The following is a 27,315-nucleotide window of genomic DNA, read 5'->3' as shown; positions in this document are numbered from 1 at the left end:
CCAGCGGCGGGAAACGCGCCGTGATTCAAAACCACTGCAGCTTTATTGGCTCTGACGGCGGACATTCATTGTCCGGCCCGCCCCGCGCTTCCCGCCAAAACGCCCGCGGCGCATGCCCGGCCGCGCCTCAGCCTGGGGAGCGCGCTCTCCCGGCGACCCACGCGCGCACTTCCGTCTGCAAGCCCTGAGTGCCTCTGACGTCAGTGCGAGCGGCTGGTGCAAGGATCAGTCCGGACTGGGCGCGTGGCGGTGACGTCATCGGAAGCCCAGCCCTTAGAGAATCCAGGCTCGGCTAGTGTGCACTGGCCGACTGGAGTCGGGCGGGACGTGTGGCTCCCGCTGGCTCCTGGGCGGCGAGTGGTGCATTCCCAATCTGCAGTGCTGCACTGTAGTTTTGAGTACCTCTCCTGCGTAAGGCGAAGCCGCGGCCTACCCTCGCGGCGTCGCACCTCTGTTTCGGAGCACTTCGTGTGTGAAACCTAGGTGGTGGCCCTCGTGAGCACCCTGGTCCGGCCGCAGACGAGCCAGGCCATGAGTGAGAAGCTGGACACGGAAGTAAAGCAAAGGGAGAGACGTGCAGCAGATGTGGATGGGGGTGGGGTTCAGGGGCAGTCATTACGGTTAGATCAGAGATTGGACGGGGGAGAACTGGGTCGCAAGGGTAGAAAGGGGCGGGTTTCGGCAGGGCTGGTGTAGTGTGCGCTAATGGCGGTCTGGCAGTAGTTTAGGGAGCTAGCCCGAGGCGGTAGTCATCCTAGGTACCGCCTTCAGCCTGGTCCCTGTCTATCCCCACACAGGTCGGGGAGCACATGGAGGACTGCGGCCCGGATGCCAGTGCAGTATGCAGCCCTGCAGCCCCAGAATGTCAAGAACAGAAAGAGGGGCCTGGACCAGCTGCCGGGCCTGGAACTCAGCCTGGACTCTACAGCTACATAAGGAATGACCTGTTCACCTCAGAGATCTTTAAACTGGAACTGCAAAATGTGCCTCGCCATGCCAGTTTCAGTGATGTCCGGCGCTTTTTGGGCCGTTTTGGCCTACAATCCCACAAAATCAAACTCTTTGGACAACCACCATGTGCCTTTGTAACATTTCGCAGCGCTGCTGAACGAGACAAGGCCTTGCGAGTGCTGCACGGTGCTCTCTGGAAAGGCCGCCCACTCAGCGTGCGCCTGGCTCGACCCAAGGCTGACCCCATGGCTAGAAAGAGGCGGCAGGAAGGTGATAGTGAGCCGACAGCTACGCAAATTGCCGACGTGGTGACCCCTCTTTGGACGGTACCCTACTCTGAGCAGCTGGAGCAGAAACGGCTGGAATGTGAACGGGTGCTGCAAAAACTGGCCAAGTGAGTGTGGCACTGGCATCCCAACCATAGAAGCTGGGTTTTGCAAACTTTGGACTGCTCCACCATCCCTGTACTCTATTCAGGACACACAGTGGGTCTAGTCAGCGTTCTTAACCTCGGGGTGGGGGGGTGGCTGTCAAACACCCTTTTACAGAGATCACCTAAAGCCACTGGAAAACATATTTACAATTCATAACAGTAGCAAAATTAGTTATGAAGTAACACCAAAATAATTTTATGGTTAGGGGTCAGCACAACATGAGGAACTGTATTAAAGGGTCACAGCATTAGGAAGGTTGAGAACCACTGGTCTAAGTGGTCGGGGAGCTGGTTAGTAATGCCCCCATGATACCAGTGTGATAGTGAGGTCTCAAGGGAGCTGCCCAGTGTGGATGGGGAACAGTGTAAGTCCAACCATGATGTGCTTCATCCTACAGGGAAATTGGGAGCACTAACCGCGCCCTGCTACCCTGGTTGCTCACACAGAGACAACAGCATAATAAGGCTTGTTGCCCACTGGAGGGGGTCAGGCCATCACCCCAGCAGGTCAGGCTGACTACGAAATCCCATTCTATGTGTGGGGAGGGGGAGGTTGGCCTTGTTTGGTTTTGTAATGCAGTGCTGGGACAAAACCCAGGGCCTCCCACGTTAGGCATCTACTTTAACGCTGGGCCAGCCCATCATCCTGCTCTCTATAATCTTTCCTTATCCTCTTTGCCATTTCTTGCTTTTCAGTTCTTCCTGGTGTTTGATAAGCCAGCAGTAAAACCTTGTTTGCCTGCCACTCCTACCAGGGTCTCTTGTTCACCATCGTGCTTCTTCTGGTGCTGGGCAATCAAGGTTGAGATCTGGCTGCCTCTTTGCTACCTTCTCTCCTGCAGACTGAATACCGAAATAAGTGTGAGTTTCTGGTCGGAGTTGGGGTAGATGGAGAAGACAACACTGTTGGCTGCAGGCTTGGCAAGTACAAGGGTGGAACATGTGCTGTGGCAGCCCCCTTTGACACTGTGCACATTCCAGAGGCCACCAAGCAGGTGGTGAAGGCCTTCCAAGAATTCATTCGGTGGGGACCTGTCCTGGGGTTGTGGTCCTTGCCCTGGCAGTTGGGGGAGGGGCAGGGTGCCGGGACAGGCACACACACTAGGCACTCAGAGACATTTGTGGCTTCCTCAGGTCCACCCCATACTCGGCATATGACCCTGAGACATATACAGGCCACTGGAAGCAGCTGACTGTCCGTACCAGCCGCAGAGGCCAGGCCATGGCCATTGCCTACTTCCACCCCCAGGTCTCAGGCAGTGGTCTTTTGGGGGGAGGTCTTACTGGTTTTTGCTTAGCCTGATGGGTTTTTTGCATCCACTACTGCAGAAACTGAGCTCAGAGGAGGTGGCAGGGCTGAAGGCCTCCCTGGTGTACCACTTCATGGAAGGGCCAGGCAAGGCCAGTGGGGTGACTTGCCTCTACTTTGTGGAAGAGGGACAAAGGTGAGGAGCCCAGGTGGGGAGAGGAAGGGTCTCCAAATAGGCCAGTGGCACTGATGAATCATCTGCTTCTCATGTAGGAAGACTCCCAGCCAGGAAGGCCTGCCACTGGAGCATATGGCTGGTGACCAGTGCATCCAGGAGGACCTGCTGGGGCTGGCCTTCCGTATCTCCCCTCACGCATTCTTCCAGGTAGTGTGCCCCTTATGAACACAACGACAGGGAAGCTAGGTGTGATAGCAGATGTGGTGAAAAGGAGAATAGTAGCTACGCTTGAAGAGATTAGAGGACATCCAGGTAGTGGGGGCCCTAGGATAAGAAAGGGATAGTTTGCCACTGATTGATTTGTGGTTAACCCAGTTATACATGCGGCCTTATTGCCTCCTACCCAACCTAGAACAGGATACTATTTGGTAGCAGTCTCTTAGCCCTTGAGCCCCTCTCCCTGTTGTACAAAACCCTACTGTGGAGATGGAGTGGGTAAAGATCCCAAGGTTTTGGTAGTTTAAGGTATACAGTCACACTCAGTTGGCCTGGGGATGGGGGGATTTGTGAAGTCGGGGGGAAAAAAGCTCCCCATCGATGGGGGTTTCTGTTGTAAGGATTTAGTTTTTAAAAGCCAGGAGAGTGGATGAGATCACTTATGTAGATGGGGATCCAGCCTACACTGGAGTACACTTTGGCTAACTAACCTCCAGGTAAACACACCTGCAGCTGAAGTGCTCTACACAGTCATCCAGGAATGGGCTCAGCTGGATGGGGGCAGTACCGTGCTAGATGTATGCTGTGGCACTGGCACCATAGGCCTGACCCTGGCCCGGGTAAGTAGGACATCTCCCTACTGACTGCTGATCATGAGTGTGAAGGCTGAGGCTAGCTACTCTCACATCCCAGATACAACCCAGTTGTGCTGCCTCTTTCTTTCCTGAGCAGCCAGGGCAGTGGGGCTTATCTGTTTCAGAAGGTGAAGAGAGTAGTTGGGATTGAGCTGTGCCAGGAGGCTGTGAAGGATGCCCGTGTGAACGCCCTTACCAATGGTGAGAACCTTTGCATCACACAGCAAGCAGGTGATCTGCCACAGCAGGACTTCTGCCATGCACTTTAATAACTATATCTACAATCTGTATTGAGGTTTTGGGGGCCTTCTGGGGAGTGGGACACCGAAGGGTCTATAGACTTTTGGCTGGGGCAGAAAGGCTTTGGGAGGGGGGTGCTGTATGCTCTCTAAGCCTGTTAGGCCCTCCCAGTGCCTGGCCCAGAGTCCAGTGACAATTATGACACTCTCCAGAGTTGAACAACGTTGAATTCCACTGCGGCAGGGCTGAGGATCTTGTGCCAGGCTTGGTGAGCAGACTGTCCTCCCAGCAACTTGTAGCTGTCCTAGACCCACCACGGGCTGGCCTACGTGAGTGGCTTCCATTTTGGGGAGGTAGCACCATTGGGTATTCCACCGCTAGGAGAGACTAGCCCCTATGTGCCTTTGTCAGATTCCAAGGTGATTCTGGCCATTCGTAGAGCTGAGAACATCAAGCGACTCCTGTATGTTTCCTGCAATCCCAGGGCAGCCATGGGCAACTTTGTGGAGTAAGTGATTTTTTTTTTTTTTTTCTTTTGGGTGTGTGTGGGGGGGGGGGGGGGGATATGATGACACACCTATCTGCCACCTACAGGAACCTCTGGGGCTAATATTGGAACCTCCTTCCCACCACAGCCTCTGCAGGGCCCCATCTAACCGAGTAAAAGGCATCCCATTCCGTCCAGTCAAGGCTGTGGCCGTGGATCTATTCCCACAGACTCCACACTGCGAGATGCTCATCCTGTTTGAGAGGATGGAACAACACCCTAACGGCATAGGAGCCCTGGGGCATCAAGAATCTCAAATTCCAAGAAATCCTCCTGATGTCACCCCAAAGGAAACAGAGACTTCCCTCTCACCCTAGGTCTTGGGAACTGCAGAAGTACAGAACAAAAGCTGAAAGCTCCCTACTAAGCAGAGGGTGGCAGGCAAACAGCAGTGGGCATGAGACTGGCCTAGTTGGCACTACGAACACCTGTGTCCTGTAACAGCCAGACTCCAGAATAAACAATTGCTAGCTTGCTGATGCTTCTGTGGTGAGACCCAGAGCTCTGAGTCATTCCTACTTGCCACCACTAAGGTACAGAAGAGTAGGGTAGCAAAGTACCTCAGTCTGTCAAGTCCTCAGGCTAAGGCTTGGCCAATTCAACTTCCCCAGTGTTGCAGGCCTGTGGTGCCACCACTCTGTGCTTCCATGTTTAAGCACCATCTTTATGTAGACTAGGCTGGCCTATGACTCCAATGCTGGGATTAAAGATGTCTGCCACTGTGCACAGCTTCACTGTGTGCTTAATGGAATGTGGGTTTTAGGACCAAACATCAATCATATACTCCAAAGGAGTGAGCACTGAGGATGGCCCCTGCAGGCATCAACTACTGAATACACACCATCTATGCTGAGTTCACATGGGATTAACTGTGCACCATGGCACTTAAAAACACAACTGACACCAGGACTGTCCTGGCCAGTTGAAGATGCACAAACATCCAACATTCTATAATCAAAAGAAACCAGCCATCCCTTTTGGACAGTTTTATGTGTTCAGACCATCAGGGTGCACCCTACAGCCATGGCCAGCATCCACACAGGCTCACAGCATTATAGCATAGCTGTGCATTTAAAACCTCACCCACCTATAAGAGATAGGGGGAGTGTGTGGTAGCACCTGTTGTTGACATTGTCTGGGCCAGTGCAGCTATAGAGAGATCACCATTACCATGTGCTTAAGGCTTTCTCAATGGCAAACCTGGGGTCAGTCAAAAGGCTGATCACAACTGAATGGGAGGCAAGAAAAGGAATCAAGTGTCCAATTCAAACAACTTGATTTGGAGGGTTCTTGCCAAGATTAACACAGAAGTTGACTGCTATGGGGGGCGGGGAGGAATATAGTGTTGGGATGCCACCTTGTCTTTCTGACAACACATGCCACCCATATAACTTCAGGTATGGGTTGAGAAACACTGAGAACATAAGACTGCAGCCACTCTGAACAGGTATTGGAGTAGGCTAACTCTTGACCAAGACTGGGGCTCTCAATATACCTCTACTCAATACCCTTCTCCATGGCTGTCCTGTGAGCATGGGTGGGTAAAGACTAAACCTGACACCAGGCTTGATGTGTGTACATAGCAGCCACCCTTGAGATCCAGAGAAGCCATAACTACTTGTCATGTGCAGTGCCAGCTCTTGGTCAGTGATGGGCTACACTGAAGGCCCTGTTTCCTATTTACACAAGTCCATCTGTTGAAATGCAAGATTCTACATGTCTTCTACTCTCACTGTAAAAGTTTCTTTCCAAATTCTAAAACATCATAAAAGCTTTTAAAAATTGATCAACAGATGGACTTGACTGTACAAAAATCTTTGTAGAAAAGTGTTGCTAGAGTTTATTGAAGGTGGGAGCTTGGGTATCCAGAAGACAGCTGTTAGGGCATTAAGACATCGTCAAAAGAAGTAGATTGCAATCTAAGAGCCAACCAGATTAACACTCAGTATCTTGACAGTTCAGTATCTTCACTATGCAATCTCTGAAAAGTAGTTCTGTTGCTAAAATTTTGTTTTATTTTAAGCCAAAATAGCCTGAAATAATCCTATTATAACTTTTTCAGAGGAAAATGGGAAACACACAAAGCAGGTAATACTACAGGACAAGATACCTGCACCTCTGATCAGGTCTCAGTGGCTCCACAAGGAACTATGAGCAAAGGGGCTACCTGGCATCATAGGCCAGCCAAAGCTATAAAACCTGGTCATCTCATCTATCAACCAAGCATCACTTCTTGTCAGTGCATATAGTGTACTAAAACTCATGAAAACCTTCATAAAAACAGTCCGCAGCAGATACATACAAGCAGGATCTACAGCTGTCTATCAGCTTCCAATTGTGCAGTTACTTATAGCTGATCCTATAAGTCACATAGAGCAGCTTCCAGAAGAACTGCTTCTTTGCATGTGTGCTGTGTTGTCACAGCTGTCCCCATGTGCCAGAGTAGAGCCGACACTGCCACAGGAAAGGAACTTAGGTTGGAGGCCTGGTGCTGCAGTGATGATGTGTGGCTGGTGGTCTCCTAGGTAGCACTGTTGGTCCATGCCGCCTACCTCATACATCCACTGTGCACAAGGGCTCACCGCCAGGCTGGGCAGATGCAACAATTGACATCTTGGGCTTCTTCCGAGTCTCCTCCTGGAAGAACAGAGGTCAATGATGCTAGAGGTGGGCCCAGCAATGAGATTCACAAGGGTGAAAGGGTGGAAGCCTTGTGATACCTGGCTAGGAGGGAAGGTACAGGGAGCGGGCTGGGTTGGGCCAGGCCAGAAGGGTCTCCTCAGAATGCCAGGGTAGACTCCCATGTGCTGCAGCTTCCCTAGCAATCTAGAGACACCCAGAATGGAAGAATTTGCAACAAGCTGGGATCCACCCCTCCAGGGTGAGTGTCATCCTAGCCTTGCTTGCCCGGAAGCCCAGTGAATTTCCCCCACAAGAACTATGTGTCTTGAGCCTGTTGCCTTGATCCCCACAACTAATCTCCCAAAGAGTCAAGCTAGCAAGTTCTGCTTACTCCAGCAGACAAGGCCCACCCCCACCTGAGAGCAACAGAAAGGCAAATGGCAATAGACACCTGGTCCTCAGAGTTTGTGTTCACACCTGGGACAAAGTCACCAGAGCTGGAATGGCTCCCAACTCAGAAAGTCTAAGGGTGTGAGTGGCTATAAGGTATTTCCCCAGACCAGGAAACTATGTCAGTAACAGAGCCCACTTGGGACAAGTTACCTATAGCAGTTTTATGGAAGCTTCATCAAGACCAAGTTCTACCCAGGCTTAACCATTCTATGACCTTTGAGTTATCAAGTACAAGGACAGTGCACAATCCTTGCCCTCGAAATACCTGACTACAAATCAGAACCTTTAGTGACTAAAAGGCCTATCTGTCCTCTAACTTGATGTTTTAGGAAAGCACCATCAATGCTAGAACTTAAAGGCCAACCTCATCTGGAAGGAAGATTAAGCATCTCCAGAGTCAGGGATCAGAAATGGGCTTCTAAGATTGAGCTATAATAGAAAGAAGCTGACCCAGCAATCCTGATGATTTAGTAATTGTGGTATGGGCAGAAACAGTACAGGGGACTGCAGGATTAGATGGTGAATTTGGGGGATAGGGAGGCAGATGGCCTGGGGGAGAGGTGAGAAAGGGAGATAATCACCCGTTCTGCAGCCAGCCTCTTCATTTCCTCTTGCAGCTTGCTCAGGATGTGAAGGTTGGGCCTGTTCTTCTTGGCATACTGCTGTAGCTCTATCACACTCTTGTCAGAGGTCTCCTAGGGACCCAAAGCCTGCTCTCAGAACTGCCAAGCAGCAGTATGCTCATGACCACCCAAAACAGGAGCATAAGGTCCTGGTGGGGCACAGAAGTGCACACCAGTGGCCCACCTGTAATGAGGCCTTGGCTGCTGACAGATGCAGGGTATAAGAACAGCCCTGGGCTCCCTGGCTTTTCCCAGAAACTCTGTCCCTTCCTGCATGATTACACTCTGTGTTTACTGGCTGAGTATGAAAGTCAAGCAGTCACTGTTAGGGACCCCGAGACAGTGGCAAGAGCATGGCTGAAGCCAACTGAGACATAACAGCCAACAGCCGTTCTCTTTGGTCCTTTCTTGCCTTGGAGGCCACAGCCAAGGATGCTCGCTGGCATGCCAGAGCTCATGGGCCATTCACCCTCTAGGTGAAGGAAGCCCCTGCCTATGACTGCAACAATGTTCCCTCTGTCTCAGCCCAGACTATGTACAGCAAATACTGCACCTACATTTCAACTCATAGAAAATGCTTCTATTAAGGCTGGGGATACAGCTCAGTGGTATAGTCTTTGCTTAGCTTGCACAAAGTCCCACATACGATCCCCAGCAGTAAGGAGGGAAAGGAAGCAGGAAAAGGAGGAGCCTTATACTGTTTATATTCTCCATGTGGCTCCTGGACCTCTGCCTTGCCAGCCCAGAGCAAGGACAGTGCCAGGCCTCAGTCTGATGAAACCCAATGGGGTGCTACACTGCTCCAGATTATTTATTGGCTCAAGGGTCCACAGCATAGTCTTCAGGGTCACCACCTATACTCTTCTAAATGATGGGATCGTAATGATCCAGGTAGTTTCTACATATATTAAGGGAAAAGGTAAAAATACTGGTGATGTATAGCTCAGCAGTAGAGCATTTGTCTAGATATTCAAGGCTCTAGGTTCCATCCTTAGCACTTTAGCCAACAATCACTCCCAGTACTTCCCCATACTCATTAGGTTTAGAGATTGATTTAAAATTTGAGAACTGGGTAAAAGCCACAGAAACAAAACAGGCAATATTCATATTCTGTAAGCCACTGAGATCTTCAACTAAACAAGGATACACTGTCTTGGGAACTGCCAAAAGACAGCCCGCGAGTCTTCACACAATTCAGCACCAGGTGGTGTTCACTGCCGCTACTGTCTGGTGTTTGACAGGCTTGATGCTCTAGGTGTGCCCCTAATAGTTCATACTTAAATATTTGGCAGATTCAAGAAGGTGTAGCTTGGGCGTCCCCACCCTCAGTCTGCACAATCATTGGCACAACACAGAAGAGACAGGCTTAATCAAAAGTCTGACCTTAGCTGGGCGGTGGCGGCGCACACCTTTAATCCCAGCACTTGGGAGGCAGAGGCAGGTAGATCTTTTTGAGTTCGAGGCCAGCCTGGTCTACAGAGCAAGATCAAGGAAAGGCGCAAAGCTACATAGAGAAACCCTGTCTCAAAAAAAAAAAAAGAGGCCTGGCCTTGACAGCAAACCCTAGATAGGAGCTCCAAAGCAAGAAAAAGGGAAGCAGAGCAGCTGCCGGACCACCTGACAGTCTGGTTACCTGCTTCACCATTTTGCTGCTCTCACGGCCATACATGCGCAGTAAGGACCCCCAGTTCTTGACATGTGGGTGCAGTAGCTGAAGGATTTTCTGAGAGGCTAACTGTTTCCCAACTCGTTTATTCTTACCTGTGAGAGGAAAAAGCAAAGGTGTAGAGAAGTCATAAATATCCAGACATGAAAACCTTTCCCTGGCACCTAGGGAGCCATGCAGAGGATTCCACAGGAGGGTAGACAGTGCTTTGCCACTGTGCTAGATACTATGACTCACAGTCCAGAGACCTGGACCCAGGTACCACTCTGCCGAGCGGCTTTCAGGAGATCCAGGCGAGGACAAGTGGGAAAGCTACTAGCCAAGACAATGAAGCTTCCTTCTCTGCACCAGCCCACTCCACCCCACTTTCGTGCAACACACAGACCATCAGCAGCAAGGCCTCCTAAAGTCTGTGGCTCCTGAGAGTAGGTAGGTGCCTGGGTGGAGCCTCCATATGAAGGATACCCTGAGCCAGGAGAGCTCTCCAGGCTGAAAGATCGGTGGACTGCTCACTCGCTCAGCCTTCTCAGCAGTGACCTCTGTGGGGACTGGAGTTTGTAGGGTGCAGCAACAGCCATAGGAAACTGGACCATCCAGGTCTAAATTTGGGTCTGTATTTCCCAGGGTCCTCTATTTATCACCCCCAATATATATAGAACTAATTTTTCCTTATAGTGGTTACCCACTGCTTTACAAAATTTATGGTTTTATTATTATTATATTATTATTGTTTTTAGGAATAAGGTCTCACTATGTTGTTCAAGCTAGTACTGAACTCACATCCTCACATGATTGATTCTCTGCCCAGTTTCCTTCCTAAGAAGCTGTAACTACTGGCTTTCTGTTGGCTTTTACTAAGCAGCTATGTCAGATGTAAAAGCAGAGTGAGATGGTGCCTACAGACCAGAATACAGGTGTGCAGATGGATAGATAGCCATCAGGAGGCACCTCAGCCTGCTCCTCGGGAAGCCAGCCCTTCACCCTACCAAACTGGATGGTTAGAGGAAAGAGAACAAACAGTGGAACAGGAGGAAGAATGCAGACAGGATGACCACAAATCTAGCTTCAGATGAAGGTGTGGTGGCCCACACACAAAGCTGGGGCTTCGGGTGACTGCCACAGCAGTAGTAGACTAGGCCACACACCCTCATATCAGAAACGACTGGCCATACCCCGGCAGTCCTCTGAAAACATGCCAGTCTATGAGGGAAGCAGGGAAGGAGACAAGTCCTTACACCACCCGCGCACTGTGTGTTTGCCGCATGCCATGACATATTCACTCTTCTGGTTTTTCCCAGGAACCACTTCAAACTTGATGGATGTGTCACCCATTCCATGGTTTCTTTTAGGGGAAAACAAAGATGACAAGAAGGTATCAGTGGATGATGCTTGGACATGGTGACTTCTGGGGAGGGATACCAAATGACAAAGTCCATTTATAACTTTCCAAAGAAACCCCAAACCCCTCCCTAGATGTTCAGCTGACTAAGGGAGATTCTCCACACACTCCATATACATTTCAGTTACCCAGGGCTCGCCTATCAGCCAGAGCCAAGGGGCTCCTGTATGTCCAGGCAAACAGATAATGACTCTACCTTGGGACAAAAGTCAAGTGAAACTCTGAGATACTCCAGAGGAGCTCCCATGACCTGATTCTTGAAGAAGGTGCTCCCTACCCTACCTTTTAAGGCACTCATGGAGGATCTGATACGGAGACAACAGCCCGGCCTTGCTGGTCAGCTCGTAGACTCGTGAATCCTCAATACTGATGTGGTTAAAATACTAAAATATAAAGCACATGCCTGTGAATCCTGAGCAAACCCATACCTCCTGGGAGTCATGCCACGTGTGCTTCCCTCATGCATTGAACATCTTTTCCTGTCACCTCACTAGAACATGTCACACCCCTGATATCCCTGTTAGTTGGTAGAACTGTTTGGGAAGGATTAGAAGGTGTGGTCTTGTTGGAAAAGGTGTATCACTGTGGGTGGGCTTTGGGCTTTCAAAAGCCCATACCATTCCTAATTAGATTCACCCCCTCACCCAACCTCCTGCTTGTGGATGAGATGTGAGCTCTTGGCTACTTCTTGAGCACCAAGCCTGCCTGCCTGCCTGCCACCATGCTTCTCACCATGATGGTCATGAACAAACCCTCTGAAACTGTAAGCCCCAATAAACTCTTCTATAAGTTGCCTTGGTCATAGTGTTTTGTCAGAGCAATAGAAAAGAAAAGTAACTAAGACACACAGGGAGAGAAACTTTGCACAGCAAGACTCAGGTAGGCTAGGGGTAGTTAAAGCAGCCATGAAATGCAAAGGACAAAGGACAGAGGCTCAGAATTAGTAGCTAACAGAACCTTTCCAGCCTTGATCTCTTGACTGACACTATACTACTAAGTGAACAGAAGAGGCCATACAGCTCAGCTCACACTATAGCACAGACCATCTCAGAGACTAACTGCAGAAACAGAGTACAGTCATGCACTGATAAATCTACCTGTTGATAGTGGATCACATACACAAGAGTAGTCCCATAGGATTTTATCACCTAGCAACATTAGTCATCCTAGTTTGTGCAGGTACCCTCTATAAGTTTACATAAGTAAATCGTCTAAGCAATACATATCTGTACACAAACTGGGTGACTTTAAGCAATAATAGTGTGTTCTCTCACAATTCTAAAAGCAAGAAGTAAATTCAGAGTAGTCAGCAAAGCTATATTCCCTCTGCTGGGAAGCTCCAGCTTCTGGTAGCCCAGGTCCTTTGGCTTATGGCAACACCAAGACAATCTTACTTAGCCTCTTTGTTTCTCACCTCTGGAAAACCAGTCACAATTATTCAACCACAAGTCAATAAATAACTGCAGCAACCTAGTCTCCAAAGATCACGTTCTGAGGTACTGAAGATTAGTCCTTCAATAGATCCTTTTCAGGAACATAATACAACCTAGACCAGACTCCCCAGGAGACTTAGAGCAAAGATAAATTTTTCAGTTGACAAGCAAATAGGAACAAAGAGCTTGAAACAAACATGAAAACAATAGAGCCCACTGGCCAGAGGATCTCTGCTGGGAGCGGAAAGTCTCTCACCAGCCTGCTAGGTAGATGCCTACTGTTGTGGAATATTATTATTTTAAGGTATGTTACGTTTGTTTATGCTGGAAACATTTTGATGATGCAAAGATGTGTCTTTTATGTTGCATTTGTTTAACTCTGTGAAGCTGTGTTACATTGCCTGTCTAAAGCACCGGAATGTCTAATGAAGAGCTGAACGGCCAATAACAAAGGTAGGAGAAAGGATAGGTGGGGCTGGTGGTCAGAGAGAATAAATAGAAGGAGAAATCTGGGAGGAAAAGAAGAAAGAGCAAGAGAATAAGGTGAAGAAAAAAGAAGAGAGATCTAGGAGTGAGGGAAGGAGGAGGGCTCTAGGGGCCAGTCACCCAGCTATACAGCAAGTCACAAAGTAAGAAGAAGTAAAGAAAGGTATATAGGATAAAGATAAAAGGCAAGAGGTAGACAAGACAATTTAAGAAAAAACTGGCTAGAAATAAGCCAAGCTAAGGTCGGGCATTAATGAGTAGTAATAAGTCTCCATGTGTATTTATTTGAGAGCTGGGTGGTGCCCCCCGCCCCAAAGGCCAGAGTAAAAACAACCAACTACAATCTACAGAGCCCCAAAGCCCAGACCCTGGGTCACATGAAACAGCTAAGTCAAGTCCTCTTAGAATGGCACATGGAAGGTTCTCCTCTGTGTTTGCACTGTTCTGGTGACAACAGTGTGGAGGAAATTAGGACATGGAGAGTCCAGCCAAGATTGGTGAGCATGAATTCCAACTGTCATGGTTTGGCTATTGTCTTCAAACAGGCATCCAAAGATGCCTCTGCCCTCAAACATAGGGTAGCCATTCACCCTCACCAGGAGTTAGGCCCTGGAACTAACCACAAGGCAGTCAACTGGTTAGCAACATCACCCTATATGACCCTGCTCTACCCAGTAGTTGATACCTGGACATCAGGGTTCAGCAGGCAGAAGCCAGTTTATGTCCAACCCCAAACTCCTCCCAACCAGCATACCCACCGAAGAACACACACTCAGAAACACAAAGATGTCTGTGTCGGATACAATACTCTGAACATAAAGCTTACCACAGTAACCATCTCTGTGGAGTGTGTCTGCAGTGTAATCAAATGGCAAAATGACCTACAGATAATCACTGATATTCCTGGGAGACTCAAGTGCCCACAGATGACAAAGAAACATAAGCTGCTCGTGGACAGCCCATGAAAATCTACAATTTACTGAGGAACAGCATCTTGAAAATCAGACTTCCGAAGCAGCCTTCAGCAACATCCACTCAAGACAAACCAATGTGGCTATAAATTATCCCACTAAGAAAACATCAGGTCCAGATGACTTCACTGGTAATGAATGACCACTCCACATTTAAGGAGGAAATAATACCAATTCTACACAAATTTAAGGATGATACTTCACAGCTTAGTTAATGATGCTACCAGTACCATATTAAAACAAGAGGAGAAAGTACAAAACCAAATAAAACAAAACCTACACAATAGCAACCCTCAAAAACACAGAGGAAAAATTTTGAAGAATATTAGCTAGTATGCATGGTGGTGTGTGCCTATATGCCCAGCATTCAGGAATATAAGGCAGGAAAATCCTAAGTTCCATGCCAGACTGGGCTATGTACCAAGACCCTGTCACAAAAAAATAACACACTGAGCTCAGTGGAACACCCTTTAATCCTAGCACTCAGGCTGATAGACTTCTGTGAGTTCAAGGCCAGCCCCTGGTCTACATAGTGAGTTTGAGGCCAGCCTGGTCTGCATAGCAGGTTCCAGGCCAGCTAATATAACAGTGAGTCCCTGTCTCAAACAAACAAAATACACAAAAACAAAGGGTAGACAAGATGGCTTAACAGATAAAGCCCTTGCTATATAAGCCTGAAAATCTGAATTCAATCCCTAGAACTCACACAAAGGTAGAAGGAAAGAACAAAGTTGTCCTCTGACTTCCATGTGTGTTGTGTGGAACATGTGCTCACACAAAGTAAAATAAATACCAAACACAGACACAGACACAGACACACACACACACACACACACACACACACACACACACACACAAAATAAATGGGAACCAGTAGTATAATAGAAAGGTATTTCAGGAATGAATCCTTTAAAAGAATCAATATAATTAACTACATTAACAAATAAAAAATAAAAATATCATACCATCGGGTTGGGGATTTAGTTCAGTGGTAGAGCGCTTGCCTAGCAAGCACAAGGCCCTAGGTTCGGTCCTCAGCTGTGACCAAAAAATCATACCATAATAAGATCATAGACATGGTACCAAAAAAGGCATCTGGCAGAAATCTAATAGCTTTTCATGTTAAAAGTGCTCAACAGCCAGCCAGCCAGCCAGCCAGTGGTGGTGCATAACTTTAATCCCAGGGAGACAGAGGTAGGGGGAATCTCTGAGTTCGAGGTCAGCTTGCTCTACAGAGGGAGTTCCAGGACAGCCAGGGCTACACAGAGAAACCTTGTCTCCAAAAATGGAACAAAAAAAAAAAAAAAAAAAAAGAAGGCAGGAAGGGAGGGAGGGAGGGAGGGAGGAAGAAAGAAATGCAACCGAGGCAGAGGAGACCTTTCTCAGCCCAATAAGGATTATCTGTGAACCCCACAGACAATACCACACTGGGTAGTAAGAACTGAATACTACCCCCCTGAGATGAGGAACAAACATATCTACTATTTCTATTCAACAACAGCCAAGGGCTGTTAAGACATCCAGACTGGCAAGATAAGAGGTAGTGGCGCACACCTTTAATCCCAGCACTCGAGAGGCAGAGGCAGGAGGATCTTTGTGGGTTTGAGGCCAGCCTGGTCTACAGAGTGAGTTCCAGGAAAGGCACAAAGCTACACAGAGAAACCCTGTCTCAAAAAACCAAAATAAAATAAAATAAAAGACTATAGGAAACACAATCTTATACACACATGAATTAGTTACTTATCTGTTGCTAAAACATAATAACCAAAAACAACTTATAGAACAAAGAATTTATTGGGGCTTACAATTCTACAGATAAGCATCCATCCTGACAGGAGACATGGATCCCATCTCAAACACAAGCATGGAGCAGAAAGAGTAGGCTGGAAGTAGGACAAGGCTATACACTCTAAATGCTCACATCCAGGTATGTACTAACTCCAGCAAGGCTGCACCTCCTAAACCTCTCCAATCAAAACTACCAACCAAGGACTAAATTGAGCTTATGGAGGACATTTCTTATTAAGCATCCACAAAAGATGACCCAAAAAAATCTACAGTAGAACTATAAAAACTAATATATGAATTTAGAAAAGCAGCAATACACAATACACAAACAGTAAGTTGTATCTACATGCTAGCAATGAACTAAGACCCAATGTTTACTCACCACAGTGGGACAATCTAAGAAATATAAAATGTGAGCAGGATCTGCATGATAAAAACTTCCAACTACTAACAAAGACAAAGGCTGAGAGACCTACTAGTACAGGGAAATCTTTGTCCAATGATCAGCTAATCTAAATGAACCAACTTAGTAGACATGTTACATAAAAATACAGAAAGGTAATACTCAAGAATGCAGATAATACTTTGCAATTATTATCTGGGAAAGATATTACTAAAAGTTGAACTATAAACTCCTCCAAAATTTACAAGTTGAAGTCTTAACTCTTAGTACCTCAGAATGTGACTACATGGGGTGAGTGGGCCCTACTCGAGGACTCATTCCTTATAAACAGAAAAAAACATATCTTCAAGGAAAAGCACAAACATGAAGATAGCCAATCTAGAACCCAGTAGGCCTCTGCTCAATGTCTAGAAGAAACTAACAAGCCTGACATTATTTTGGACTTCTGACTTCAAGAACGAAGGCAACTAAATGTCTGTGGTTTAATCTGTCCAGCCTTTCTTTGTTATAGTAGGACCAGTAAACAAATATTAACAGCAATACCTAATCTTGGTTGTGGTGCTGTATGTGTGTGGTGGGTATGTGAGTACCCCATTTCCATAGCTGCCAAACGTTTTAAATGTCTACTTCTCAACAAAAAGCGAGACACACAGACTGTTAGGTAAGAACTCCAAACTACTCACAATAGAAAGCACAGACTTTGGCTGTTGGAGATAGCTCAGTTGGTAAAGCACTAGCCATGCAAGCATGAAGACATATTTGAACCTCACAACTGTCATTAAAAAAAAAGCCAGGCAATCTGAGCACCAGGACAAGCAAGTTTCTAGACCTTACTGGCTGGCAATCCTATTCTAATTGGTAAATTCCAGGCCAGGAAAGAGATTCTATCTCAACAAGATGATCAGTATCTGAGGAATGACATTTAAGGATGACCTGTGATCTACACACAGACATACAAAAAACATACAGCACAAAATTAAATAAATCATACCTAGAGGCTGGAGAGATGGCTTAGCAGTTAAGGGTACTTACTGCTCTTGCAGGGGACCCACATTCAGCTCCAGAACCCATGTTAGGCAGCTCACAACTACCTGTAACTAAAGCTCCAAGGGGATCCAACAACCTCTTCTACCCTCTATGGGCAACCCCCACCCCAATACACACGATACACACTTACACAGACACATATGCATAAGTAAATATAATAAAAATTGGGACTGAAGAGAGATAGCTTAGCAGTTAAGAGGGCAGTGGTAAAATACATCCCTAGCAAAGCCATGGGTTCAATCCCTGACATCATAAAATAAATTTAATCAATCAATGAATCAGTCAGTGAGTTAAGGGTAACAGGGGATTACTAAACAGGAAGAAAGGGAATAAAAGGTCATTCTGCAACCATCTCCTTCCCAGGTACCATGCCAGCTTCCTTTGAGGCAAATATGGCAATGATCAATGATCAACGATCAATAATAAAGGGGGAAGGTTTGAGGCAGCTCAGTGGGTAACGGTACTTACTGCCAAGTCTAATAGCAAAGGAGTTCATTCCTTGGGATCCATATGGTAGTCCTCTGAACTCCACATGTGTGCAGTGGCATGTACATACCCACACAATAAATATATAAATAAATAAATGAGGGACTAGAGAGATGGTTCAGCAGTTAGGAGTGCTTACAGCTCTTCCAGAGGACCCGAATTTATTTCCCAGCATCCATGTTGGGCAGCTGAGAGCTGCCTGTGACTCCAGCTCCAGGGGATCTGATGCCCTCTTCTGGCCTCCCTGGGCACCTGCACTCACATGGCAGACACACAGACACACATACAAATAAAATCCATCTTAAAAAAATAAAATAAAAATGCTGGGTGGTGGTGATGCATGCCTTTAATCCCAGCACTCAGGAGGCAGAGGCAGATGAATCTCTGAGTTTGAGGCCAGCCTGGTCTACAGAGTGAGTTATAGGATAACCAGGGCTACACAGAGAAACCCTGTCTTGAAAAAACAAAAACAAAACAAAAAAGTAAATAAAAGATTGTAAAAAATAATGTTTTTTTCCTTTGAAATGAGACCAGTTTTAAGTACCACAATGCTGAGAAAAATTCTCCAAGCTGCCTATAAATCATTTTAAAGAGCTGGCCTTCTATTGTTAAGATTATAAATAAGCCAGCACAGGTGTTTCTGTGACAAAGATCCACAGCTGTTTGTAACAAACTGCAAAGTTAAAGATGAACCAGTAACAGGATTTTAAAGTGGCCCAAAGGAAGGGCCAGCAAGATGGCTCAGTAGTAAAGGTGCTTATCACATAAACCTAATGATCTGAGTTCCATCCCTAGAACCAAAGTAAAGTAAGGAGGGCACCAACTCCATGAATTTGTCCTCTGGCCTACACATGTACATCCACACACAACTTGAGAATAAGTTTGCATACTCATGCACACACAGATGCACATACATAAACCAATAAATTAAAAGAACTAGAAAGTAACAAGGATAGCAACAGATACAATTAGTCATTCATTATCCAATCTTTCATATATACTGAATTGATACATAGTGAGTTAAAAAACAACAAAAACAGCTACCTTCGCTCCAAATAAATATAGAGAAGGCTGAGCAGTGGTGGTGCACGCCTTTAATCTTAGCACTGAGGAAGCAGAGGCAGGTTAATCTCTGTGAATTTGAGGCCAGCCTGATCTATAAAGTGAGTTCCAGGACAGACTCCAAAAGCTACACAGAGAAACCCTGTGTCAAAAAAACAAACAAACAAAAAATGTAGAGAAGCAGTTGAGGATAGACAGACACACACACACAGACAAAAACCCTACACAGAACAAAGGCCCATGGCACCAGATTCCTTTGTCCTGGCATGCCTTGTCTCACTTGTTCTCACTGTCTCTGTCCTTTATCCATCTCCCTCCTCCTGGCAGCTGATGAGACCTCTAGCTTGTATGCCCCATTCTTTTCTCTGTAATGCCAAAAACTTGTTCTTGAGTTCCCTTCTGAGTTTTTAATATTCTTTTACAAAAACAGTTTCTCTGTATGTATGGATGTTTTGGCTGTACGTATGTCTGTATACCACATATGTATAGTGACCATGGAGGCTAGAAAAGAGCATCAGATCTGGAACTGAGCACATGGGGGGCGGGCAGAGAACTGAATCCAGGTCCTCTGCAAGGGGAGCAAGTATTCAATCATCTCTTCGGCTTCTATTTTTATTATTTATTTTTATCATTTTTAATTATGTTTATATTATATATGTACATTATGAGTCAATGCGCCCAGAAAGGCGGAAAGTATTGACCCAATGTGGGTGCTAGGAACCAAATTCAGGTCCTTTGCAAGAACAGTATGTGTTCTTAACTGCTGATGGCATAGGCCTTTAATCCCAGCACTGGAAGGCAGAGGAAGGTGGATCTCTGGGAATTTGAGGTCAGCCTGACCTACATAGAGAGTTCCAGACCAGCCAGGCTACAGAGTGAGACACTGTCTCCAAAAAAAAAAAAACCAGACAGACATATACACAGGGGTTGGGGTGGGGGGAGCATGGAGATATGGCTCAGGGACAGAGTTCTTGTCTGGCATGTCTAAAGCCCTAAATCCTATTCCTAACACAAGAGGAAGGGCAGGGTGGAGATTATGAACACTAGCGGTGTCTCCTAGTAGAGTCAAATTAGCAAACACAAAGATAGGTCTATCAAGATCATCTAGTCTGGGGAACAAAAATAAGTAGTAGAGTTTCAGAAACCATTAGAACAAATTAAAATTACCAGTAAGTAGTATATCAAGCTACCCCTGTCTTTGGTGTTTTGTATTGTTTTTTGAAACTGGTTAATCTACTGAGTACTCCAAGCCAGCAAAATACTCACAAGAATGTGGGTGGCACCTGAGGCACAACCTGAGGTTAGTATCTGCATGCATGTACATGTACACACGCGCACACACACCTGAAGCACATGCACACAAATGCACAAAAGAACTGCCTGCCACAAACCCAAAGGCAGAGGTTCTTCGGTGCAGGTGGAGCGAATGTCCTTTAGCTAGGCTAAGAGGACCAGTTTGAGGGGAGCTCTTGCACTTCCTGCATAACCAAGCAGGCCTACATACAGGATTTCACCAACAGTGCAGCCCAAGAAAAACCCTTCTCTGACTTGCTTGAGCCCTCACTCACCTATGAAAACAGGCCTGGAGAAAAAAAATCCATCCTCTATCTTGTCCTGTTCTCTTGGACCCTTCCTTGTCCTTCCTTCTGGTGTACTGTCTTTCTTTCTTTTCTATGTGCTCCATTGGGGTCACTCCTTTTTCTTTTTCCTTTGGGGGCGGGGAGCTGAGACAGAACCTCATGTAGCTCAAGCTGACTTTGAATAACTACAGACCTGAGGCTGTCCTTGCCCTGGTCCTCCTGCCTCTATTTCCCAGGTGTGAGGACGACAGGCAGGCACTACTACAGCACAGCCAAGCCATGGCTTTTCTGTACCTTTACCCCAATAGTTTTTTCTCTTTTTCTTATGTTCCTCATCGCTGAATATAGTTAAAGGCTACTAGATGGCGCAATGGCAAAAGCATTTGCCACATAAGCTGGAGTGACTGAGTTTCAATCCTGGAACGCACATGGTAGGAGGAAAGAACCCATTTCCTAGAGTTGTTCTTCCACCTCCACACTTGCATGTACCCGCACACACAAAAAAATAATTTTTAAAAATGCAATACAAAAACTGAATTTTTTTTTTTGTTTTTTTTCGAGACAGGGTTTCTCTGTAGCTTTGGTGCCTTTCCCGGAACTCGCTTTGTATACCAGGCTGGCCTCGAATTCACAGAGATCCACCTGCCTCTGCCTCCCGAGTGCTGGGAAAAAAATTAACTGTTTTTAATTACTGTTGCCTGTTTTCTCTTAGTGCAAATGGGAACATGACTCCAAGAAGCCTAATAAGAGTCTACCAATGACCCCCATAAAATTTTAAATTCCATTTAAATAAAAAAATGTTTTGGTTTTTTGAAACAGGGTCTATGTAGTCACTGGCTGGCCTGGAACTAATTATGTAGACCAGGCTGGCCTCAAACTCATAGAGATCTGCTTGCTCCTGCCTCCCATTTACATAAAAATTTAAACACCTGAAAAGCAATACCTATCTTGACAGATATGCAAAACATAATGTAGAAGCACAAGAACTCTGAAAAGCCAAGGCAACACAATTTCTGAAAATATTCAGGACTCTATCATAGATGAATCCAATAACAAAAGGGTTCAAAGGCCAAAGAACTTAAAAGTCTGATTTTAAAATGATCAGTGACCTCAAAAAAAAAAAAAAAAAAACCAGACAAGTAAAGAAATCAATTTAAAATCAAGATGAAACTCCTTTCCTGTGAATAGCCATAGAACCATATTTATTGTCAAAGATTTACACAGGACAGGGTTTCAGACAGCTCTAACAACTACAATCTCAATCTTACATACTCTGCTAGGTTCATTTCCATATTTGTATAATACATACTCAACTAAAGGATAAAATTCTTCAAGACTTTCCCTCTGCCTTCACAAAGACAAGCAAGTTCCTCTTACAGGCTAATGACTACACCCTTGACATGGTGCACACACACCTCTGGTTGAGGCAAGGGGGTCAGTGGATGTATGGCAGTTGCAGCTCCCAGCAGAACAAGATCACCACACTCACCTCCAGTTCCTCACTGTCTTTGGGCTTCTCCTCAGAGGTCTGTTTAACAAAGTCAGGGATGAGAATTTCCAATGTGGCTCGGGCTACAAAAAGAAAAAGTCTGAGGTAAGGGCTTGAGCCCAAAGGAAAACCAGGCATGCTGCCCAGCCAGCAGTGAGCTACATGCTGGCTCCCACATTCGTAGCCAGAGCAGCAACGGCACTTTAAAAGGTAGATTGGGAGAGGATAAAGAATAAGTGCATCCTGAAGAAGGGACAGTGAGATGGTAGAAGTTTTGTATGCCAATTTTACCAAGGGAGGAACTCGCATCTACATTTTAATCAAATTGTAGTATATATAAAAATGGCTTGGAGAACCTGGACCCAAGGAGGCCTGACAGCAGACATCCAGACCACAACACATGGATACCAGCTACTATGAACAGGCAGGTGGGTAATTCTGAGGAACTCTGAAAGAAGCATGTATAAGAAGGCGGAATGAGGGTGACAACAACATGAACAGGCCATACCTATTACAATAATGGCTCAGCCTGATGCAGCAATGCACTGTTGGTAAGACATCCCAGCAAAATAAGCACATAATAAAGACCAAGCAGTGCAGATGTCTAGAAAGTATAGTCAGAATAGGCAGAGAAACAAAGCCCAGCACAGAGACAGGTAACCTTGTAAAAAGAATAGCTTAGGACAAGCCTGAGGATGTTTTCATTCCTCTTCCAGGCCCCATCTCCAAAGTTATCTGTTCAATGTCTCAATAATTTGTTGAGCTGAAAAATCTTTTTAGGCTGAATCTTTCTAAAATGGATAGCAGGAGCTAGAGCCTAGTTCAGTGGTAGAGCACTTTACCTTGCATGTCAAGACCTGGCTCAATCCTTAGCTCTGCATAAGGAGAAAGTTAACAAAATAGGTATAAGGCATTCCTGGAGAGGCAGAATATGCAAGCTAAGGGCAGCTGAACAGAGGACAGGCAGTAATGTGATGCAGAAAGACTTCTTATTGTCCTCAGCATTGGCCACAAAAACAAAGTAGCACAGAGGAACACCCTCTGATTCTTACAAGTAGGAAATCCTCCCCCTGCCACTAGGACCCAGTAAGACTGAGAAAACTAGTATGACCCCTGTTCTGTATAGAGACCAGTTCTGGAAGACAACATGCCCATAGGATGAAGTTCAAGAATGGCCCTGTATGTACCAGGGCCAGAAGTATACCTAACACTAGTCTGCAATGCATCCACTGCTCAGAAAAGCCCAAATAACCCCAACGCTGAGCAAAATGGCTTGGCACAAAAATGCTGTCTATTCATGCATGGAGGCAGAAGGCAAAGGTATGGTGCAGTGGGTCTTTTAAAAGAAAACACCAGTATTCTTGGGATGAACATGGTGTGCAACAACTGTCTAATCCAAGAAATAGTCTATATAAATATCAAAAACCCTCAAGATGGTGGTAAAGTGACAATCCACCTTTTTTTCTCTTAGCATGCTCACATTTTGCTGTTTAAATACAAACTTGCATGCCAGGTGTGGTGGTTCATGCTTTAATTCCAACAATCAGAGAAACCCTGTCTCAAAAAACCAAAAATAAAAAATAACAAAACAAACTTGCACATACCCCACATGGCCCCAGTAGAACACTGTATGCATGATAAATAAATCTTAAAAAGTAAGTAAAAAAATAAAAATCTGACCCGAAGATGGGGGATGAGAATGGCTCATGCCTTTAATACCTGTACTTGGGAGACAGAGGCACATGGATCTTTGTGAGTCCAAGGCCAGCCTGGTCTACAGAGCAAGTTCGAGGACAGCCAGGGCCACACCGAGAAATCCTGTCCTGAAAAATAAACATACAAAAAAAAAAAAAAAAAAAAAATGTTTTTAAGACATAACCTTGGCTATCCTGGAACTCATTCTGTAGACCAGACCAGCTTCAAACTCAGAGATAATGACTGTCTCTGCATTCCAAATGAATGTTGGGATGAAAAGTGTGTTAGCCCGCTACTATTATCTTATTTTAATTATGTGTGTATGTATGTGCAGAAACCAGAGGCATTAGATTTCCCTGGAGCTGGAGTTAAAGGTATTTGTAACTGCCCCATGCAGGTTCTGGTAATTGCGGTGATTAGAATAAGAATGGCCCCCACAGTTTACTGACTTTGAATGCTTGGTCCCTAGATGGTGGAATTGTTTGGGAAGGATTAGGAGGCATGGCCTTGCTGAAGGATATGTATCATGGGGATGGGGGGTTTGAGGCTTCAAAGCCCACACTATTCCTAGTTAGCGCTCTCTGCCTCATGCTTATAAGTCAGATATAATCCTCAGCTACTGCTCCAGGACCATGCCTGCCCTACCTGCCTCCATGTTCCCACAATGGTCATGAACTCACCTTCTGAAACCACAAGTCCCAATTAAGTGCTTTATCCTAGAGTTGCCTTGGTCATGGTGCTTTGTCAGCAGAAGAAAAGTAACTAGACAGGAACCAAACTTGGTTCCACTAAGAGAATAGTGTATGCTCTGAACTACTGAGCTACCTTTCTAACTCATGCTTGTCTTTTCACTTCCTTAGTTTAAATCATTACAATAAGTATATAATTACTGTTTTGTCAAAGCTGAGTTACACCCCAGCCTTGCTTGACAGCCAAGGCTAGCCTGAAACTCACAATGGTCCTGAAGCAGCTTCTCAAGTCCTACAATTACAGGCATGGACCACTACTATTATGTTTTAGAATCAAAGTAGAGGGAAGCAGAAATGGCTCAGTAAGAGTTAAGGGCATCTGCTACTCTGGTTTGGTTCCCAGCACCCATAATCAGGTGACTCACAACTTCCTTCAACTCCAGTACCAGAGAATCCAATGCCCTCTTCTGGCCGCTGACGGCACCAGCACACAAGTAGTTCACATGCAGAAAGAAGCGCGCGCACGCGCGCGCGCGCGCGCACACACACACACACACACACACACACCCCTTTTTTAGAAAGAACATTAAAAAATAGATTACATGAATAAATGTCTTACCCACACCCCTAAAAACTTACTCATTACTCAGCCCCTTGCTAATCAGAGTGAGGCAAACCCAGCAGGCAGCATGTCTCTGGATACTAAATGTGCTATTTAATACTGATTACCAGCTTCTGTGATCAATATCTAAATTAAGTTAGCCTCTAGGGCATACTTGTGAACGAATATCTAGACATGGGTAACTAAGGTGGGAAAAATCCACCTTAATGGTGAGTGGCACCATGTTATGGGCATGAGATTCTGGGCTGAACCAAAAGGGGGAAAGAAGCTAAGCACTGGCATTCATCACTGTCAGCTCCTGACTACAGATGCCATGCTGGCAGTACCCTCAAAGTCCTGCACCAAGCCTTTCTCACCATGGTAATCTGTACCCCTTCAGGAGTCAAAACATACTCTTTCTTTCTTAATTTGCTTTTGTAAGGGGACCTATCACAGCACCAGGAAAAGTAACTGATATACCAAGCAAACCACATTACCAGCTTTATTCTTCGCAAGTTTTTTGCTGCTTGCAGTTCCAGATCCGTAAGTCACACCATCAATGGTCACCGAGGCACCAAAAGGCTCACTTGGATTCTCTTGAAATTAAAATTACTGGTTTTAAAACACACTTGTCAAGACATGAAAAGCATGCATATACAAAGTCTGTCAGTCCTGACAAGATACCCCTGAATAACGCATGTCTGTGCTTGTTTGAGATGTGCAGACAAGGCTGGGAGATGTGAAGACAGGCAGCAAAGGACACAGATGGGAAGACTGAAGAGCATGGGCTACTATGGGAAATGACCCAAAGGGGAAACAGGAGCTGAAGGCAGAGCTTCCCAATACAAGGTAGGGATGTGGTCTCTGAAAGACAAGGAGGACTGTCAAGAATGGCAAAGCATGGGCTGGGCGGTGGTGGTGCATGCCTGTAATCCCAGCACTCTGTGAGTTCGAGGCCAGCCTGGTCTACAAAGCGAGTTCCAGGAAGCCTCCAAAGCTACAGAGAATCCCTGTCTCAAAACAAAACAAAACAAAACAAACAAACAAACAAAAAAAGAATGGCAAAGCATAGGACCAAGGACATCTGAGAAACAGCACCCCCCAAAAAAATGAGTGATCCCCGGTCTCAGATCCCAAGAGCAACCACACTAGCATTCACAATCTATATAGAGGAAATCACCGATGACAGAGCTGTCAGGAAGTGTGGTGAGATCAAGGCTCCTTCATTGTTGGGGGGTGGGAGTGGCAGACACAGGACAGGAAGATGAGGAAAGAACTCAATGTACAACAGAAAGACCTTTATTACAAACTGTTCTTGACAAGCCAGGAGCTACTAAGGTAGAGCAGAGAAGACACAAAAAAAAAAAAAACAGGGGAAGGTGGGGAATAGGACAAACTCCAAAGGAAAGCTGAGCCATTCCCTCTGAGACAAGGGTGAAAATAAGACACCTATCTGCACCACACTTCTCTTTGTCCCTGCCTTACACGTCTATCCAACCCAGCAGGGCCAATGTACTCACTCCCACCTCCAGCCACAAGCAAAACGATGTGAGACTCTTCAAGGACTGAAATCGGTTTGAACTTACCACATTCAAAGAAATTATAAACAGGGCGGACCTTGAGGACACGCTGCATGTATTCGTGCAGGATGCAGACCTCAGACTTCCCATTGGGATTGATGACGAATTCTGTGACAAAAAACTATCTCAGTTAACACTCAGGAACCTGGCCCATCCACTTTACTGAGTCACTCTTTAGGGGCTTACCACTATGAACATTGGCAGCCTCTGTATTACAGAAAACAGGTAGCTTTGGGGTAAGCGCATGCTCTATCTGCTGATGCTGATGGTCCAAGCAAAGCTCACCTTTCTTTGTAGGTGCGTCTTGCACAGATAAAGTGATGAGCTTCTGGTTGGCTGGCAGGATGGGCCTCTCTGACTCTGCCTGCTTCCGCTTCATCTCACGGTTGAACTGGCGCCGCTCAGCCCAAGTCCTGAATTTTTTCACAGTTACTTGCTCAAAGTCAAAACGCTTCTCCAGGTAGGTACGAAATTCCTCCAGATCTGTCCAAGATATATACCAGTGAACCACATTTCCAACACAAGAATCATGCTTTTCTCAGCCCTGTGTATAATGACAATCCCCATTAAACAAGTCCAGGACACATGATACCCATTTCCCTTTCCCTACCCCTTTCAAAAGCAAGGAAAGAAAAAAAAAAAAATTAGGTCCTTTAACACCTACTTCAAATCATTCTGAGAAGTCCCTTATGGACAGAATACTGTGCATATCATTACTTTATCTGGACTAAGAAAAACAATACGAAAATGATACAGTGGTGGGGGTGGGGTTTAAAATAAAAACAAAGCAAAC

The 27,315-nt window shown here is 45.9% G+C and overlaps 2 protein-coding genes across 9 annotated transcripts in view; one reads left to right on the top strand and one right to left on the bottom strand.

Annotated features, from left to right (window-relative positions):
• Positions 1–192: 192 nt before the first annotated feature.
• On the top strand, positions 193–4,944 carry Trmt2a (tRNA methyltransferase 2 homolog A). Of its 5 annotated transcripts, none has more exons than XM_036197284.1 (12): positions 193–555; positions 798–1,345; positions 1,783–1,891; positions 2,227–2,408; positions 2,519–2,633; positions 2,714–2,829; positions 2,907–3,018; positions 3,525–3,647; positions 3,788–3,863; positions 4,115–4,231; positions 4,314–4,410; positions 4,620–4,757. In XM_036197284.1, exons 1-12 carry the CDS (start codon positions 532–534, stop codon positions 4,678–4,680), a joined length of 1,680 nt encoding a protein of 559 aa, XP_036053177.1. In that variant the 5' UTR covers positions 193–531; the 3' UTR covers positions 4,681–4,757. The 5 variants fall into 5 exon arrangements, with proteins under 5 accessions (XP_036053177.1, XP_036053178.1, XP_036053176.1 ...); XM_036197285.1 differs by lacking the exon at positions 4,620–4,757 and adding an exon at positions 4,497–4,563; XM_036197283.1 differs by having other exon boundaries at positions 195–535; positions 4,538–4,944.
• A 1,319-nt stretch (positions 4,945–6,263) lies between these two features.
• The window catches only part of Dgcr8 (DGCR8 microprocessor complex subunit), a 31,350-nt gene continuing 10,298 nt past the window's right edge, over positions 6,264–27,315 (bottom strand). For 3 of the 4 annotated variants that reach the window (XM_036197276.1, XM_036197279.1, XM_036197278.1), the window contains exons 6-15: positions 26,808–27,005; positions 26,529–26,630; positions 25,440–25,538; positions 21,958–22,040; positions 11,495–11,595; positions 11,049–11,155; positions 9,781–9,908; positions 8,106–8,219; positions 7,170–7,275; positions 7,023–7,086 (exon numbers count right to left, since the gene is read on the bottom strand). In XM_036197276.1, the coding sequence (XP_036053169.1) occupies positions 7,174–7,275; positions 8,106–8,219; positions 9,781–9,908; positions 11,049–11,155; positions 11,495–11,595; positions 21,958–22,040; positions 25,440–25,538; positions 26,529–26,630; positions 26,808–27,005 (1,034 nt within the window). In that variant the 3' untranslated portion in view covers positions 7,023–7,086; positions 7,170–7,173. Of the gene's footprint in view, positions 7,087–7,169; positions 7,276–8,105; positions 8,220–9,780; positions 9,909–11,048; positions 11,156–11,494; positions 11,596–21,957; positions 22,041–25,439; positions 25,539–26,528; positions 26,631–26,807; positions 27,006–27,315 lie in introns of all 4 variants that reach the window. The other variant, XM_036197280.1, reaches the window with a different exon arrangement.

This window comes from Onychomys torridus, chromosome 8 (assembly GCF_903995425.1).
Source record: "Onychomys torridus chromosome 8, mOncTor1.1, whole genome shotgun sequence".
Classification (NCBI taxonomy): domain Eukaryota; kingdom Metazoa; phylum Chordata; class Mammalia; order Rodentia; family Cricetidae; genus Onychomys; species Onychomys torridus.
Note: the sequence above shows the minus strand (reverse complement) of the source record. Positions and strands in the feature narration are given on the sequence as shown.